General features: G+C 42.8%; 1 protein-coding gene across 2 annotated transcripts in view; it reads right to left on the bottom strand.

Moving 5' to 3' along the window:
* The window catches only part of RTN4IP1 (reticulon 4 interacting protein 1), a 55047-nt gene that overhangs the window by 3706 nt on the left and 34437 nt on the right, over nt 1-16904 (bottom strand). The window contains exons 6-9 of one of the 2 annotated variants that reach the window (XM_065543655.1): nt 15723-15859; nt 11549-11732; nt 7208-7300; nt 1397-1639 (exon numbers count right to left, since the gene is read on the bottom strand). In XM_065543655.1, coding sequence (XP_065399727.1) covers nt 1412-1639; nt 7208-7300; nt 11549-11732; nt 15723-15859 — 642 coding nt within the window. In that variant the 3' untranslated portion in view covers nt 1397-1411. Of the gene's footprint in view, nt 1-1396; nt 1640-7207; nt 7301-11548; nt 11733-15722; nt 15860-16904 lie in introns of those variants that run through there. The other variant, XM_005552238.4, reaches the window with a different exon arrangement.

Raw genomic sequence — 16904 nt, 5'->3', positions numbered from 1 at the left:
GGGTGAGGTGTGTGAGGGGACGCTGACAGGTGACAAACACCAAGGAAGACCTAAGGGCTCCTGGTCTGAGTCCAAATCCACACACCTGTGGACAGGCACCAGGACCGCAGTTCAAGCACTACCTCCTGGACAGGTATGCCCCTGACCTCTGTGATAGGTTCACTATTTCCAGGGTTGCGGTAAAGAGGAAGAAGGGAACTTAAACTAAGTCTACCTTTAGATAAAAAGAAGACAAAAGGAAGAGGTGAATTTTGCTCTCAGTTGCTGTTTCTTGGAAACTTCCTGCCCCAGATGGCAAACTCAAAACTGGAAGATAGGGTGAGACAGGAGGGGGATGGCAGATGGGGGAACCCTCCAAGGGAGTAAATGTGCCATTTGGGAAAGCATCAAGGACTTGTCCCCAGGTACCCCTAAAAAATGCACTTCCAACAGCCAGAAAGTGAGAGGAGAAACCCCATATAAATTTGCTCATAGAAACAATTTCAGTAGCATCAGGAAACTTCAGAAGCATTGAGGCCATGAGATCCATGAGATACTTGCCATATCAGGCAAGGCAGCCCTCTTCCAGTGTGGTCCTAGGGATTCAGTCCCTCATCATTACATTCTTTCCATGGAGCAAACTCCAGTGGCAATAAGGAACTTAAGGTTTAGAATGTACTTCATTGCTAAACAAGGGCCCAGCTATTCAAGACGGACCTGGGAAATCACCTACCTCAGAACTCATTACATTTTTCTCGAAAGCTGCTGTGGCAATAAGGAATTTAAGGTTTAGAATGTACTTCATTGCTAAACAAGGGCCCAGCTATTCAAGACGGACCTGGGAAATCACCTATCTCAGAACTCATTACATTTTTCTCGAAAGCTGCTGTGTCCAATATGGTAGCCTCTAGACACATGACTATTTACGTTAATCAAAAGTAAGTAATTAAAATGAAAAAGTCAGTCTCTCAAGTTGCATTTGCTACATTCCAAGTGCTCAGTGGCGTAGTGGCCACCAAGTGAATACTGCAGACAGAGAACATTTCCATCACTGCACAACGTTCCAAAGGACAGGCTGCTCGAAAGGTAACTGAGTGTGACCAACACACTTCTCCACCATCTACTGGGTCAAGTAAGTGCTAGTGGGCCTTCAGTAAGTGTTCTGAATTGAACTCAAATATGGTGCATAGGCTAAAATCAATGCTGGCTAAAATCAATCAACTGAGAAATCTATATCACTGCTCAACCAAGATGCTTGGCTGGCATCTAAGATTTTGAATATACCTGTGAACATTAAGTTCCTAACATCAGAAGGCTTACTAATTACATGAAGAATATATATGTGTAAATAAACATTCAAAAATATCTTCCTGGCCATGTGCAGTGGCTCACACCTATAATCTTAGCATTTTGGGAGGCCCAGGCAGGCAGATCACTTGAGCTCAGGAGTTCGAGACCAGCCTGGGAAACATGGCAAAACCTTGTCTCTACAAAAAATACAAAAAATTGAGCTGGTCAGGGGCATACCTGTCCAAGAGGTAGTGCTGGATAGTGCTACATGGGGGGCTGAGGTGGGACGATCGCTTGAGCCCAGGAGGTCAAGGCTGCAGAGAGCTGAGATCATACCACTACACTCCAGCCTGGATGACAAAGTGAGACCCTGTCTCAAAAAAAAAAAAAAAAAGATCGTCCTACCGTGCTTGATTTCTAGCCATCTAGTTTCCCTCCTCAGGAGCAACCAAGATTTCTAGCTGCTCTCATATCCTTTTCAGATATTTTATGTATTGTGGTAGGAAGAATAATGGCCCCCAAAGATATTCACATCCTAATTCCCAAAATGTGTGAATATGGCACCTTACATGGCAAAAGAACTTTGCTGGTATGATTAAGGTTAAGGATCCCGAGATGCAGAGATTATCCTGGATTATCCAAGTGGGCCCAGTGTAATTTCAGGGTCCTTATAAGAGGAAGGCAGGAGGGTTAGAGGTCAAAGATTAACAGAAGCAGAGGTTGGAGTGATGAAGCCACAAGTCAAGGGAGATACAGCCTCTAGAAGCTGGAAAAGGCAAGGAAACAGATCCTCCCCTATAGACTGCTTCCAGGAGGAATGCAGCCCTGCCCACACATCTGGACTTCTGACCAAAATCTTATTATAAGATAATAAATTTGTGTTGTCTTAAGTCACCACATTCATAATAATTTGTTACAGCAATAAGAAACTAATACATGCATATATAAGCAAATATGTATAGATATTTTCCTTCAAAACACAGTTACACAGTCCTTCTTAGAAGCAGCTATCATCTGAAGACTGCCTCACCACCACCTCTTCTCAGTCCTGCAAGATACTGAGAAATACAAGATGACAGAGTAAAATACCAAGAATTCAAACTCTAGGTAACAATGTCTGGATGATTATTTAAGCAGAAAACAATGAAGGCTGTAGAAGGAACTGTCCTAAGGATCAAAAGACCTGGGCCCTGCCTATGTGACCTGGAGCACATCATTTAATTTCTTAGGGCTTCTGTCCCTTCAAATGTGACATCACGGCAGGATGGGGGATAAAGGGATGAAGACAGTAAACTGGACAAGTGCAAGGCTTTCTTCTTTCCAGTCTGTGAGTATGCTATTCAACGGCATATGCGTGACCTGAATATAATTTGTGCTATATCTCCCCCCACCAAAAAGTAAGTGTGTTAAATAGTATGAAAATAGGAACTGTTTTTTGTGCTTAGGAGAAAATGCCAATAAACTGTAGGCACAAGGCACGTCAGTACCAACCCATTACGCTTAAGGGAAAAATTATAAATCATTCTTTTTGAGAATGCTCAGAACAGTAGTTTGCAAACTGGTGTCCAGGAGCCCAGGGCTCCTTGGCTGTGTGGAGCAGCTGTGAGGAAACAGAACATTTGCGAGGGAGGTCACTCCCTGCCGCCACTTCACCTGCAGAGCAGCTCCTCCTGTGCCTATTCTGTAAACCGGAGCTTGGCCTGACTGGGTTTCAGTTAAAAAACATTTAACTACTAGTTTAAGATAAGGATCGGCAAACTTTTTCTGTAAAGAGTTAAATAGTGAATGTTTTAGGCTTTGCAGGCTTCACAGGGTCTAAGTTCTCCTCTTCTTCATTTTTTTTTTTTTTTAACAAATCTTTAAAAATGTAAAAACCAGCCAGGTGCGGTGGCTCACGCCTGTAATCCCAGCACTTTTGGAGGCCAAGGTGGGTGGATCACGAGGTCAAGAGATTGAGACCATCATGGCCAACATGGTGAAACCCCGTCTCTACTAAAAATACAAAAAATTAGCTGGGTGTGATGGTGGGTGCCTGTAGTCCCAGTTACTTGGGAGGCTGAGACAGAAGAATCGCTTGAACCCAGGAGGTAGAGGTTGCAGTGAGCCGAGATTGTGCCACTGCACTCTAGCCTGGCAACAGAACAAGACTCTGTCTCAAAAAAAAAAAAAAAAAAGGGAAGTAAAAACCATTCGTGGCTCAGAGGACATGCAAAAACAGGCCTTAGATTGAATGTGGCCCACAGACTGTAGTTTGCCAACCACTTTATCTAAGATATAATGAAAATACCAGGTAACTTAAAATTCAGACTGAAATTGTGCCCAGATAGGATGAATACGGAGTCCTACGACACACTATAAGCCTTCGTGACAATAGTCATGTGAAAACAATGCTTAAGACTGGATCTCCAGGAAAAACAGACTGTGAGATCCCCACATACTTAGGAAATTTCAGCTCCTCTTCACTTTTGAGCCTGACAATGGTGAGCACATTAAAGGCAGGAAATCTTAATTCCAAAAACATTTACTGAGTGCTGCACTGGGAGAAAGCAAAGGTAGGGTTGGTGTGTTCATAAAGAAGGCAGAAGGATGATGCTATTAATGGATTGACAGAGAGTGCTCATTACTGTGGATATTAACTCGGTGGCTTCTCCATTTCTACTGGGGCATGCAGGGCTAACAAGCTGAATTTAGACTCCGTCAGTAATACTCATTCATCCAGATTCTTTTTTTTTTCCCTTGAGATGGGATTGCCCTATGTTGCCCAGGCTGGTCTTGAACTCCTGGGCCCAAGTGATCCTCCCAACTCAAATTTTTAAGTAGCTGGGATCACAGGCATGAGCCACCACACCCAGCTCAGATATTAAGATAGTTTAAATCACAAGTAACCAGTAACCAGATCTTCTTCACATTCTCTAATGAGGTAAAATGGTTCAGAGAGTAAGATAATGGGTAAGTAAAGAGAGAAGGGGCCTAGAAGGTAGGCCACAGGAGAAATTCCAGACAATAAATATATATACTAGATTTTCAAAAGCTGTGTATTTTAATATCTATCAAAGGCCAAGCGCGGTGGCTCATGTCTGTAATCCCAGCTCTTTGGCAGGCCAAGGCAGGTGGATCATTTGAGGTCAGGAGTTCGAGATCAGTTTGGCCAACACGGTGAAACCCTGTCTCTACCAAAAACACAAAAATGAGTCAGGTGTGGTGACAGGCACCTGTAATCCCAGCTAATCAGGAGGCTGAGGCAGGAGAATTGCTTGTACCCAGGAGGCGGAGGATGCAGTGAGATGAGATCACACCACTGCACTCCAGCCTTGGTGACAGAGCAAGGCTCTGTCTCAAAAAAAAAAAAAAAAAAGAAATCTATCAAAATTATAAATGCATATATCTTTTGACTCAGCAATTCCATTTCCATGAACAGAAATGGTTATATATACAATGAGGTACTAAACATAAATACTGGGTTATCCACTGAAGCAAAAGACTGAAATTCAACAAATTATGGTGTACCCATACAAATACTATGCAGCTGTTAAACAAAGAATGAGAAAGCTTTTATATCCTGACATTAAACGAAGTTGAAGATACGCTGTTAAAAAAAAAAAAAAAGCAGGTTGCAGAACAGTATGTTATCCATTTGTGTTAGGAAAGACAGAAGAGAAAGAGAGAAAAAAAATTATTTTTCCTGTTTTGATAGAGTATCTTTGGACTACCCAAGAAACTGGTAATATTGGCTGCATCTGACAAGCAGAATCTCAGTGACTGAGATATAGCAGTCAAAAGAAGATTTCTTGAAATAACTTTTTCCATTTTTAGGGTTTTTGAACCTTATGAATATATTTTTTCAAAGTTCAAGTATTTTACAAGAGTTGGCTCTGTTGTTTCACAGCTTTTCACTATCAGAAAACAACTGTAGCTCTTCTAACAGTTACCTGCTAATGAGAATCATGAAGGCTCAGCCAAAGCTTGGAAGAATTTAAATGTCCTCCTCCAATTTAACAAATCTCTACTAACCACACAACACGTAAGTAAGCTCTGTTGTGTTATTCTTTCCAACTTCCCAGGATAAAAAGGCAATGACCTCTCATATCCACACAGAAGCAGGGACACGACAAGAGAGCTGGCCTCACTGAGGTATCCAGTGCCACATACCAACTTCACAGTCCCAGAACCCCTCATTGACAGGAACGACACCCAAGCCCAAACAGCCCGTGTAGGAGAGGAGAATCAAAGCACAAGGCACATTTGCTCACTCAACCTCCTTGGAGAATACTTCAAGGACATCGTTTTTTGTTATTGTTTATCATGCCCTATTTTAGCCATTACCAGTTATCTGCCAAATGTAATAGGTAGATACATACAAGTCACCTCTCATCTCTGTTGGGTAAACAGTAATTTCCAGGCAGAGAGAGTCCCAATATTTTGAATACAGAAGAGCAGTGGTAAGCATGTGAACAGCCTGGATCAGTTATCAGGACAAACACAAACGTGGACTTCTGGAGGACAAAGACCTCTCTAATAATGGCGTTCCAACCACACGCAGCACTTACTTGATAATTCATTCTCTCCTTCCTAGAAATAAAATAAGCATTCTTGTGGGATATGGGAGAACCCTACAAAGAAGGAGTTACACAGTCACAATAACACAGAGCCCCTGCCCCTATCAGAACACACCAAAAGTTAGAAGTCCACGAAAAGACACATAAGCCTGGAACCCAAATATCTGAGAAACAGCAACAGGCCATCCTCTTTCTTATATAGTTCCTTGGCTGTGAAAGAAGAAAAACCTTAAATACAGAAAAAGCAGCCATTAGTTCCCAAAAACATTCCTTTCCAAAATCGAAACGGAAAGATGAAATATGCCAGCAAGGGCCAAGGGCCAGAAGAAGCAAGCCCACCTCCAGGGGCTCTGTCCAAATGTCTCAGAGTGGTTCACACAATGCTAACGCTAGCCTGCTCTAACTCCATTCCCTGCCCACTGCAAAGTGACAAAGATAAGACAATGTATGCTGAAGTCCCAAATCAGCTTCCAGTACTAAGAATACAGCGGAAAGGTGGAGAGGGAAAAGCACGAGAGCGCTGGTTCCATTTCTGCACGTTTGAGCATGCCCCTGTTTCTTGGTGAGTCGGCTTTCTCACCTGTAAAATGAGAATCAGCCTATCTATGATCTCACACAACCCTCTGGAAGTTCTCCATCCTATAATTCCATACAATCTCTCACTAACATAAAAAATATCAGCACCAGAATACCACCTTCTCAGTTATTCCTCTGGAGATGGGAATGTCAGGGTGGTTTAGACCATGTAAAAACCCAAACAAGCAGGTGGCAGCTGAGGCGGCTTTCAATCCCCAGAATCCCTGAAAGACCTTTTGACATCCAGAACAGGATGACCAGAGGATAAGCAACAGTCGCTTTCCCACAGAGTCCACGGCAGGACAGACACTAGTAGGCAGAGTACACCAGCCGGTTGTCTTCACCCAAATCCCCATCAATCCTCACCCACCCTCGCCCTGGCCACTGACTGTCTCAGATAGACTATTTATTTGCCCTCAATTTTATTACACCCACCTAGAAATCAGGAGACCTGGGGACCTGACGAAATATTAGCAGCCCAATGTAGATCACAGCTGTGCTCTGATCTAACCAAGTGTCTTTGGGGGAATCCTATAACCTCCCTGGGCCCGCCTCTTCATCTACTAAACCAAAGGGGTTTGACTAGATGAGAGAAGCTCTTATACAGTTGGAGCAGTCTGTGTCTACGCCTCCCATGGAGACAGAACCAAAGACACAGCATGTAAACTTGGCCATGTAAGGCAGCACAAAGTCAGGTGAGCAGGCTCGCTCTGTAGAGTCCCCACTGACGAAGCTCAGTGGGCAGGTCTACAGGAGGTGCTCTAGAAATACAAAGGCTTCCCATCCAGGTTTCCAGGTGCACTTACCTTTCCCGCATCCACCAGTTCTGCAATGTCATCTAAATATGGACCACTGGCCATGAAAAATGCCCAGCGATAATGGACACCTTTCCAGAAATGCTAAAAAGAAGAAACAGAACATGTCAAATATAGAAAAACATAAAATCTGACTAAATGCCCATTTAGGGAAAAGCATTTTCTGGATGACTACAACAAACTGATTTCTCATTGCATGCTGACAGAATGTGTGCACAGCACCTTGGCACAATGACTGACAGGGAATGGATGCTCCATAAATGTTTAATAAATAACCGAACAAAGACATATCCATGTCACTTAGGCTCCTTTTCTAAACTGTGACTGAAGAACAAGTAAGCACAGGAAAGCTTTCCTTAAAACGACCGTCTACATCGTTTTCCACAGTGGGTTTCCTCCCCAGGAGGAATCAGGGGCTGAGACCTCTAGGCTTTCCTTACTAAGGTTTGAATAAAGCCCAGAGGCACCAGAAAAGAGGTTTGCACCAAATTCAAAAATGTTTTGGGGACAATAAGTCACCAAAATATGATCTTAGACAAGAAGCCCAATCACAATTTTTTTTTCTGGTTCTGACAGGAATAAAGTGGCTTTAAAGGCAAAACAAAGTGCAAAGTTCCTTATATATCATGGCTGAATCTTCCCTATGGTTATGGCAAATACAAAGCCATCTAATCTATTATGGGGCAATACCTCTCCAAATGAAGATGCGTAAAAATCTTACACCGAGAGGGTTCATGACCACTCTATGGCCACTTACAATTGTTATTCTTTGTTTCTTTAATTGAGAGAGGGTCTTGCTATGTTGCCCAAGCTGGTTTTGAACTCCTGGTCTCAAGAATCCTCTCAACTCAGCCTCCCAAAGTGCTGGGATTACAGGCGTGAGCCACTGTGCCTGGCTGTAACTGTTATTCTTTATGTCGAAGGTAGGGTGGGCCATTATGGAAACAGCAAATGAGCTGAGGTTCTCCATGATACCTCAATGACCTGCCCAGCCAAACTTTCATCAGATGGGAGCAATCTGAGGTAGCAGAGGGTCAGCCAGTACCACAGTGCTGCCCTCTCCACAACTACCCACAACTGTGAGGTGAGCTCAGACTTCTTTGCCATTGAGCTTACACTCAGTATGATATAAGCTACTACTCTGGCGTGAGGCTGGAAAATTCAGTGGAAACCCCATACCCCAGCACTTACTAGTTGCATTATTTTTGTTTTGTTTTAGTTATGTTATTTTTATCAGGCTACCTATTTCAGCCCATTTCCTGGCCTGTAGAATGGTGGTAGCACCACCTAGCTTGCAGGATTGTTGGAAGGATGAAATGAGAATGTATACAAAATGCCTCACACATAGAAAGTATTCTATCAATACTTGCCCCGTGCTAAAAGTGAAGCTTATTGAGGAAAGACGGAGACAATACCAATTCAGTTTAAGAATGTAGAAAGAAAGAAAAAACTAAGCGGTTGCCTAGGCAAAGCTTCCCACTGGGTGTGCCAGGATGGCTTACTGGGTGAGTGATCCTATAGATTATCGTCCAACCCAGAAAACCTGTGAGAGTTAAAGGATTCATCATTAATAATTACCCTAGGACAACAGATGTAAAGAGAGTCAAGCATACTCTAGAATTGCTGTGATGAGATATTGACTCCCCTTAGCCCTCACGATAGCCAGGCAGAGCCAGGGCTGGTAGAAGTCTCTGGATAGGCTGGTCTTGGAGGAGCAGGGCTTGGTTTGTTCATCTCTATTACCCAAGGCAGCCTCAACGTGCTGTTCAAATACTATCATTTTCTATGTCTGTCATGGCATGAAAGATGTTGCGATGCACTGGTTTATGCAACTAACCTAAAAAGAAGAGGCCAGGCACAATGGCTCACACCTATAATCCCAACAGTTTGGGAGACCGAGGTGGGAGGATTGCTTGAGGCCAGGAGTTCAAGAGTAGCCTAGGCAACATAGCAAGACTCTGTCTCTACAAAACAAGAAAAAGAAAAAAGCTGTTTGAAGGATTATGTGGCTAAATGCCAGAAGCACTGAGAATGTCCCAAGCTTACTGTGGATCCAGTTAATGACAATCACAGAAGATCTGTTCAAATACTTTTCCCTAAGGTCTGGCTTCATAGACTACAATTAAAACATTCTGGTAATTGTTTAGGGTATTAAAGAAGGCACAAAAATGGTCACAACTGCCACATCTATAACTCTTCACAGCATGCGGCTCTGTAAAGAGAAACTTTTGGTCTGTAACAGCAGAATTTTTATATTCTGCTACAAGAGGTCTGTGTTCCCCCCGCCGCCCACCCAGGCCACTATAGGAGAGAAAGTAAATCAAAGCAGGCAGGAGAGTCAGAAGCATGACAATGAGGCTTTAACTGTGTGCACAATCAGAAAGACATTGAAAACTACTTGAAAGGTTTTCACATGAGATTACCACTATCATCTTTCAAGTAGGAGGAAAAGAGAATGAAGACAGCTATGCCTGTTTTACTCTCCGAGGACAACTCCGAAGGTTAACTTGTAAGGGGTCTCACTGGAGTACAAACTGAAATCTTACAGAAAACTTAAACTTACATTTTAAAGCACTGGAAAATCTGGGTTTTGTGAAAGAGAAAGAAGAGAGAAAGGACAGCTAAGAGCCCTTTCTCTACCACAAAGTACCCTGTGGACACTGTTTCGGGCTACTGTCTGAATCAAATGAAAATAGAAGGACACCACAGTGCAGGGCCTGGTTTGTTCATTTCTATTACCAATAATATTTCATAAGAATTGAGTCGTGGTCTCCTCCATCATAGCTCTTTGTTACGACCTCTAAGTATTTAGTTAGTACACAGAATTCAAGAGACCAAAGTCCTAAGTTTCATCCCCATAAAAGGTCCCAAATTAATATCTGGAATAAATAAAATGCTAAAGATAATTATCAAGCCAGTCATCTCACAAACATGAGTCAGCGTTGGTCAGACTGATACAGCTATTCACAGCCTTTTTACCACCGAGGAACTTTCTACTGCCTTGTCCCAGAGTCTCAAGTATTTTGTCTAATTTTTAAAAATAGAATCTTTTTTTTTTTTTTTTGAGACAAGGTTTTCCTCTGTTGCCCAGGCTGGAGTACAATGGCATGATCACGGCTCACACCCTCTGTCTCCCAGACTCAAACCATCCTCTGGCCTCAGCCTCCTGAGCAGCTGGAACTACAGGTATGCACCAACAGACCTGGCTAATTTTTTTATTGTTTTGTAGAGATAAACTCTCACTATGTTGCCCAGGCTGGTTTCAAACTCCTCAGGCTTAAGCAATCCTCCCATCGCCACCTCCCAAAATGATGGGATTACAGGTATAAGCCACCGTGCCCAGCCTATCTTTATTTTTTCTATCATATATTCCCTTTTAACATCAATTCATATTTTAAACCAATGATCTATAATTACCACCAGTTTATCCCATGAAATTATAAAAGCCTCTGTCCCCACTGTGATGACAACAGGCTATGAGGTAAAGTGGAGAGCAGATGCTCAAGCTCTATTAGTCTTGTAACTGAGGCTCATCTGCCCTAGTCTCCAATGCCCACCACTCACCGAAGTGTGCAATTTGGGTGAGATGTATTCAGTTTTGAGCTTCATACAGCCCTGGTAAAAGTGGCCCTGTTTCAGAGTCAGGCTGACTAACCAAGTCCCAGAAACTCCCATCATGTCATTAATAGCTGGAGTTTCAAATTTACACAGAATATGCAGTGTTAGAACAAGTTGATACAATCCCAGCAAAGGCAAGAGTAGAGACTCACTGAAGTAAAAGTACAACTTCTTTTACTCATAGACCTCTAAATGTCTGAAAGCCCCAGTCTGGGAATCACTGGTCTATCCCAATACAATGAAAATAGCAACTGTAAGTTTTCATCTTTATATACAAGAGACTGTAAGTGTTAAGACATGAAACAGAGAGAGGGTCATCAGGCAGAGACAAGAAGGAAGCACAGACAGTACATCAGATGTAATCAAGAGAGGCAATAAGTAATAATAAAGGCTAACATTTAATAAGGGCACTGTGCCATGTCTCCATATGGACTACTTCATTTGATCCTTACAACCATGCGGTAAGGTAGGTCTATTATCAGCCTCATTTTACAGGGGAAGACATTGGGGCTTAGAGACCTTCAGTAACTTGCACAGGGTTACACAGCTACTAAGTAGAGGTCAGATTTTGAAGCCAGTCGGTGTGACTCCAGAGTCCATGCTTGCAGCCACTGTGCTATGCGGCCTCCAAGAGAAGAGAAACTGGCTAGGTGGCAAACCAATTTCTGCAGCAGGAGGCTGCTTGCAGTCACCAACCAAGACCCTTCTTCCTACCTTTAATGCCTTGGAACCTATAGTGAATCCTGACTGCAACATGCCATCTGCTATGCCCAGTCGGTCCATGTTCAGGAGGAAAGGAGTCACCAAAGTCACATAGGTGGCTCCTGACCATTTCTTGAGAAAATCTGGAGCCCATGTTTCAGTGGATCCGCCAACATTATCAAGGATAAAATCAAACCTGGAGAGGAAGAACCAAATCAAAACATTGTTGTCAGGCTTTACACTGGACTCTGAGCCTCCTTCCCTTCCAGCACCAGTTGGCTTGGGGTTTATTTCAGTGGCGAATCTTGCACTGTGCTGCACCTCTCGCCATCCTGCAGGGGGTGGCTGCTTTAATGGAGACGGAAGGACATACCCACTCGCTGGCTCTATGACTTTTCTGCAAGGTAAGTTGAATGCGACTAATTTTTGTCATAAAATCATCTCATTTTCTAGTACTTTAGAATGGCTTCAGCAAGTAGTTCTGAACAGAGAGTGATTCTGGTTCACTACAATGCACAGAATAGCCCCTCACAGCTAAAAAATTTTTCAGCCCAAAATGTCAATACTTGAGAAACTAAGGTTGCCAAGATTGAGAAAGTCTGACTTAATTAAGCTTTGTAATAAACTGCCAAGTTTTCCATTCGCTATGTTCTTTAGTGCACATGGATACTTGAAAGTAAAGTATGAGATTTTCACCTACAAGAATGATTTGCTTTTATTCTCTCTACAGTCAGAAATGCTCATGGAAGCATCCTCTTCACCTTCTGGAATTTTCTATCATTTGGCTTCAGGTACAGCATCAGGACAATGCAAAAGGAGAAATGAACAGCCTGTTCTAACATGCCAAAAAAATTCAGTGATAATGGAATCCACAGGAACTAACAGATATTCAACTTCTTACATCTAACCTAAAACTTCTATAATCACTATATTCTACTGAAAGGGGGTAAAAACTTAATAAGCTTTTAAATACTTTTGAAAACAAAGATCTATATAGAGAATACATGCATATAAATTGAGCACATCAGTTGATGAATTCCTCTTTGGTAAACCTTTTCTCCCTTCCAAATTCATCTGGATGATGTCAAACATTAAAGTTCCTGAAACCAGCTTTGGCCAACTTTGTGGATCTTGAGTATTTTATAGAACCAAACTAAAGAAGGGCAAGGCCGGGCACAGTGGCTCATGCCTGTAATCCCAGGACTTTGGGAGGCCGAGGCGGGTGGATCACCTGAGGTCGGGAGTTTGAGACCAGCCTGACCAACATGGAAAAACCCTGTCTCTACTAAAACTACAAAATTAGCCAGGCGTAGGATTACATGCCTATAATCCCAACTACTCGGGAGGCCGAGGCAGGAGAATCGCTTGAACCTGGGAGGCAGAGGTTGTGGTGAGCCGAGGTCATGCCATTGCACTCCAGCCTGGGCAAAAAGAGTGAAACTCTGTCTCAAAAGAAGAAGAAGGAAAAAAAAAAATGGCAAATATAATCTAAGGATATGAAATGCAGGAGCATGATGACCTTAATAGATGACCGTTCTTTTCACTAAAAAAGCGTCTACTTCATTTCCAAGTTTTGAATGAACAAATCTTAGGATACTTAAAGAAAACTTAAGGGCAGCCTGGTATTATAGAACAGGCATTGTCTGAGAAAGAAATCTGGAGACCAGGTTGTGAATCCAGCTCTCCCAACAAATCACTGGTGGCATGACCTCGAGTATGCAAAAACTCGTAACTCCTCTGCCCTTCACTTTCTCAACTACAGCATCATAGGGTTGGACTGAAGGATTTCAAAGCCCCTTCTTGCTATAAAACTCTAAGATTCAAATACCTAAAAAGCTGCTACTTGGAAGGAGGAACATATTTATCCTAGGTAGACTGAGAGGTCAAACTCCAGGCAGAAATTACAAAGATCAATTTTAACTAAAGCTATCAAAGAAAAGAAGTAGTAATGGCTTGCATTTATAAGGCAGGAAGGTCCCCCTACTAGAAAAGTACAAGCGAAAGGAGCAAGACCACTTGCCAGGAAGACATGCCAAGGAGGGAAGCGTAGCACCAGTTTGGGAGCCTAGACTGAATGTCCTCTAGCCTTCCGTCTCTCAAGTTCTCCTATTCTCTGGTGACAAATTCCAGACATGTATAAAACTTAAGGTAGGCCAGGTGCGGTGGCTCATGCCTGTAATCCCAGCACTTTGGAAGACCAAGGCAGGCAGATCACTTGAGGCCAGGAGTTCAAGACCAGCCTGGCCAACATGGTGAAACTCCATCTCCACAAAAAAAAAAAAAAAATAGAAAAATTGGGCAGGTGTGGTGGTGAGTGCCTGTAATCCCAGCTACTCAGGAGGCTGAGGCACAAGAATCACTTGAACCCAGGAGGTGGAGGTTGCAGTGAACCAAGATCGCGCCATTGCACTCCAGCCTGGGCAGTGGAGTGAGACTTCATCTCAAAAACAAAAACGAAAAAACAAACAAAACAAAACCCCTTAAGGAAGACAGAGGGGAATGGGTAGGACTTGGCCGCAGTATCATGTTGCTATTCCTAGAAGCATCAGAAGATACAAGATCAGGCTGGGTGCAGTGGCTCACGCCTGTAATCCTAGCAGTTTGGGAGGCCAAGACGGGTGGATCACGGGGTCAGGAGTTCGAGACCAGCCTGGCCAACATGGTGAAACCCCACCTCTACTAAAATTAGCCGGGCATGGTGGTGCGCGCCTGTAATCCCAGCTACTCAGGAGGCTGAAGCAGGAGAATCGCTTGAAACCGGAAGGCAGAGGTTGCAGTGAGCCGAGATTGTGCCACTGCACTCCAGCCTGGGCGACAGAGTGCGTGCCCAAAGAGGCTCAGGCCCTAACACACAGACGAGTGGGTAGCTGACAAAATCTCTGAAAGGGACAATATTAGTCCTTAAACATGCCAGGCATGTTCCTGACATGGGAGCTTTATGTTTGCTGTTCTTTCCAGCTGGGACAATTGTTCTCCTAGATTCCCTCGATAATTAAATAAATATTATTGAGCACCTACTACATGCTACTACATTCTTCCAGATGGACGGATACAGCAGGGAGCAACATCAAACACACACAAATCCCATTCATTTGGCTTGCTCACTAAAGCCTCCACTCAAATGTTGCTTCCTCAATGAGGCATTCTTTAACCTCCCTATCTATAACAGCCTCCTCCCTAGTCTATTCCCTTTCATTTTTTTGTGTCAGAGCACCTAGCACTAAAACCGCCCAAACAAGAATGTAAGCTCCATGAAAGTGGGCATTTGTCTGGTTCACCACTGTAGCTGGTGTTTGGAACCCTGCCTGGCAACAGTAGAAGCTCCCTAAACAGTTGAAGGAACGATCAGTTGGCTGGCTGCTGCCGGGTGCACCGCCAAACTACGTTGGAAGTTGGTGGCACTGGCTGAGAAAGGCTGGGCGGCGTCAGATAAGGACTCCCTTTTTTTCCTTTTTTCTTTCTATTTAAAAATACACTTCTACTCAATGTGGGCAAGAGTAGTTGACTTCTGAAAATTAATCAAAAAAGGGAAAACCTTTTAAACAGAAGCAGTAAAATAGCTTTCCAAATACTCCTCATTTGTGCTGTCAGCTTCAGCTTGGTCTTGGCTGGATAAAGGTCAGATGAATAAGCTAGAGTCACAGTCAGAATCAACACGACCCAAGAGAATTCCTGAATGCATTCCTGTTTGGTACCTCAGGCCAAACCACAGCCTGGCATTCAGACACACTGGGAACATCCACAGTGCTCCCATTACCAAAGTTTAGACTTACACTGTTTCTCTTAAGCCTTTGTTAAGCCAAAACACGGAAAGTATGTTTTGGGCTAATCATGTACTTCATGAACTACTCTATATTCTTCCTGTGGTGACAGATGCCACAAAAGGAACACATTTCCAATTTTTGTCTTCAGGCCTCTTACAAACCAGCATGTTAACTTCAAAATTAGCTAAGACTATGTAAGCAAAATAACTTCCTCAGTACCTATCCACATGCTGTTACCGTGTTGTATTAACATCTGGAATTAAAACAGAAGCCAACCTAAGTAACTTCTAATGACATGGAATGCTTTCACAGATGCTTCTCTAAGATTCCAACGTGCTTGTAAAGCCACCAAACCATCTCAGACCTGCATAATCAACTGTCCTTGTTCCCACTCCCAGTGTGAACATTGTTCTAATACATACGGTTTTAAGGATTTCAACTGCTCTTCCACACTTCCAGATTTGTAATCAATTACATCATCTGCCCCAAGCTTCCTTACAAGTCCACTGGCATCTTGAGAGCAAACTGCTGTCACATGAGCATCCCATGCTTTCATTACCTGCCCCCCACAAAAAAGAAGAAAAGAATAAAAAAGGGAGAGATTAGAAAAATCGACTGCATTGAAAAAAAACAAATCACTGGCACCATGTATACATATATCGGACTAATCTCTAGAGAACTTTAAGTACATCATCTTAACCAGAACTATAGGAAGCCATCTGTCAGAGACTAGTAAAAATGATTAAACTTTTGTTCAGTAAAAAAATCCCAAGAAAGAGATCTCATTTTCCCTACATGAGACAGCCAGCCACCTTATTGTCATGAAGTTATAACTAATCCACTTAGAGAGGGACTCAGTGCCTCACCAGTAACAGAAAAGACAGGAGTTGAAAGCCTCAAATTTGCCAGGCATGGTGGCTCATGCCTGTAATCCCAGCACTTTGGAAGGCCGAGGCAGGTGGATCACCTCAGGTTAGGAGTTCGAGACTAGCCTGGCCAACATGGTGAAACTACGTCTCTACTAAAAAATACAAAAAACTAGCTGGATATGGTAGTGGGCGGGCACCTACAATCCCAGCTGCTTAGGAGGCTGAGGCAGGAAAATCGCTTGAACCCCAGAGGCGGAGGTTGCAGTGAGCTGAGATAGCGCTATCGCACTCCAGCCTGGGGGACAAGAGCAAGACTTCATCTCAATGAAACATGACTATTTAAAATGTATCCAGAACATTAAAATGCCACATATCTTCATTTGCATCTCTAATAAGTGTTAACACAATATTGAATCAGAAAGTGTGTCAAAGTAACGAGCTATTAAGTAATAGGTAATATATGAAAAGGTTCTCTTAAAAAGAAGGGGAAGAAACTATAATCGTTTTTTCTTAAAAACTTGGATCAGGTCCTCTCCCTTGGAGTAAGAAAACCTAAATAAATGTTACTCAGGTTTTAAAATGCAGATGCCTTATATTTTAAAATAATAAAGAATAACTAGATTTAAATTAAAAGGAGAGCTAAATTCTAATGTTGTTCAGAATTAAGTATCCAGAAAGCATCCTGCTCCAAAATTGCTAAAATTCTTTTCTATAATGTTAATTTCATAGACTTAA

This window comes from Macaca fascicularis, chromosome 4, assembly GCF_037993035.2.
Source record: "Macaca fascicularis isolate 582-1 chromosome 4, T2T-MFA8v1.1".
NCBI lineage: Eukaryota > Metazoa > Chordata > Mammalia > Primates > Cercopithecidae > Macaca > Macaca fascicularis.
The sequence above is the reverse complement of the archived record's forward strand: the minus strand, read 5'-3'. Positions and strand labels throughout refer to the sequence as shown.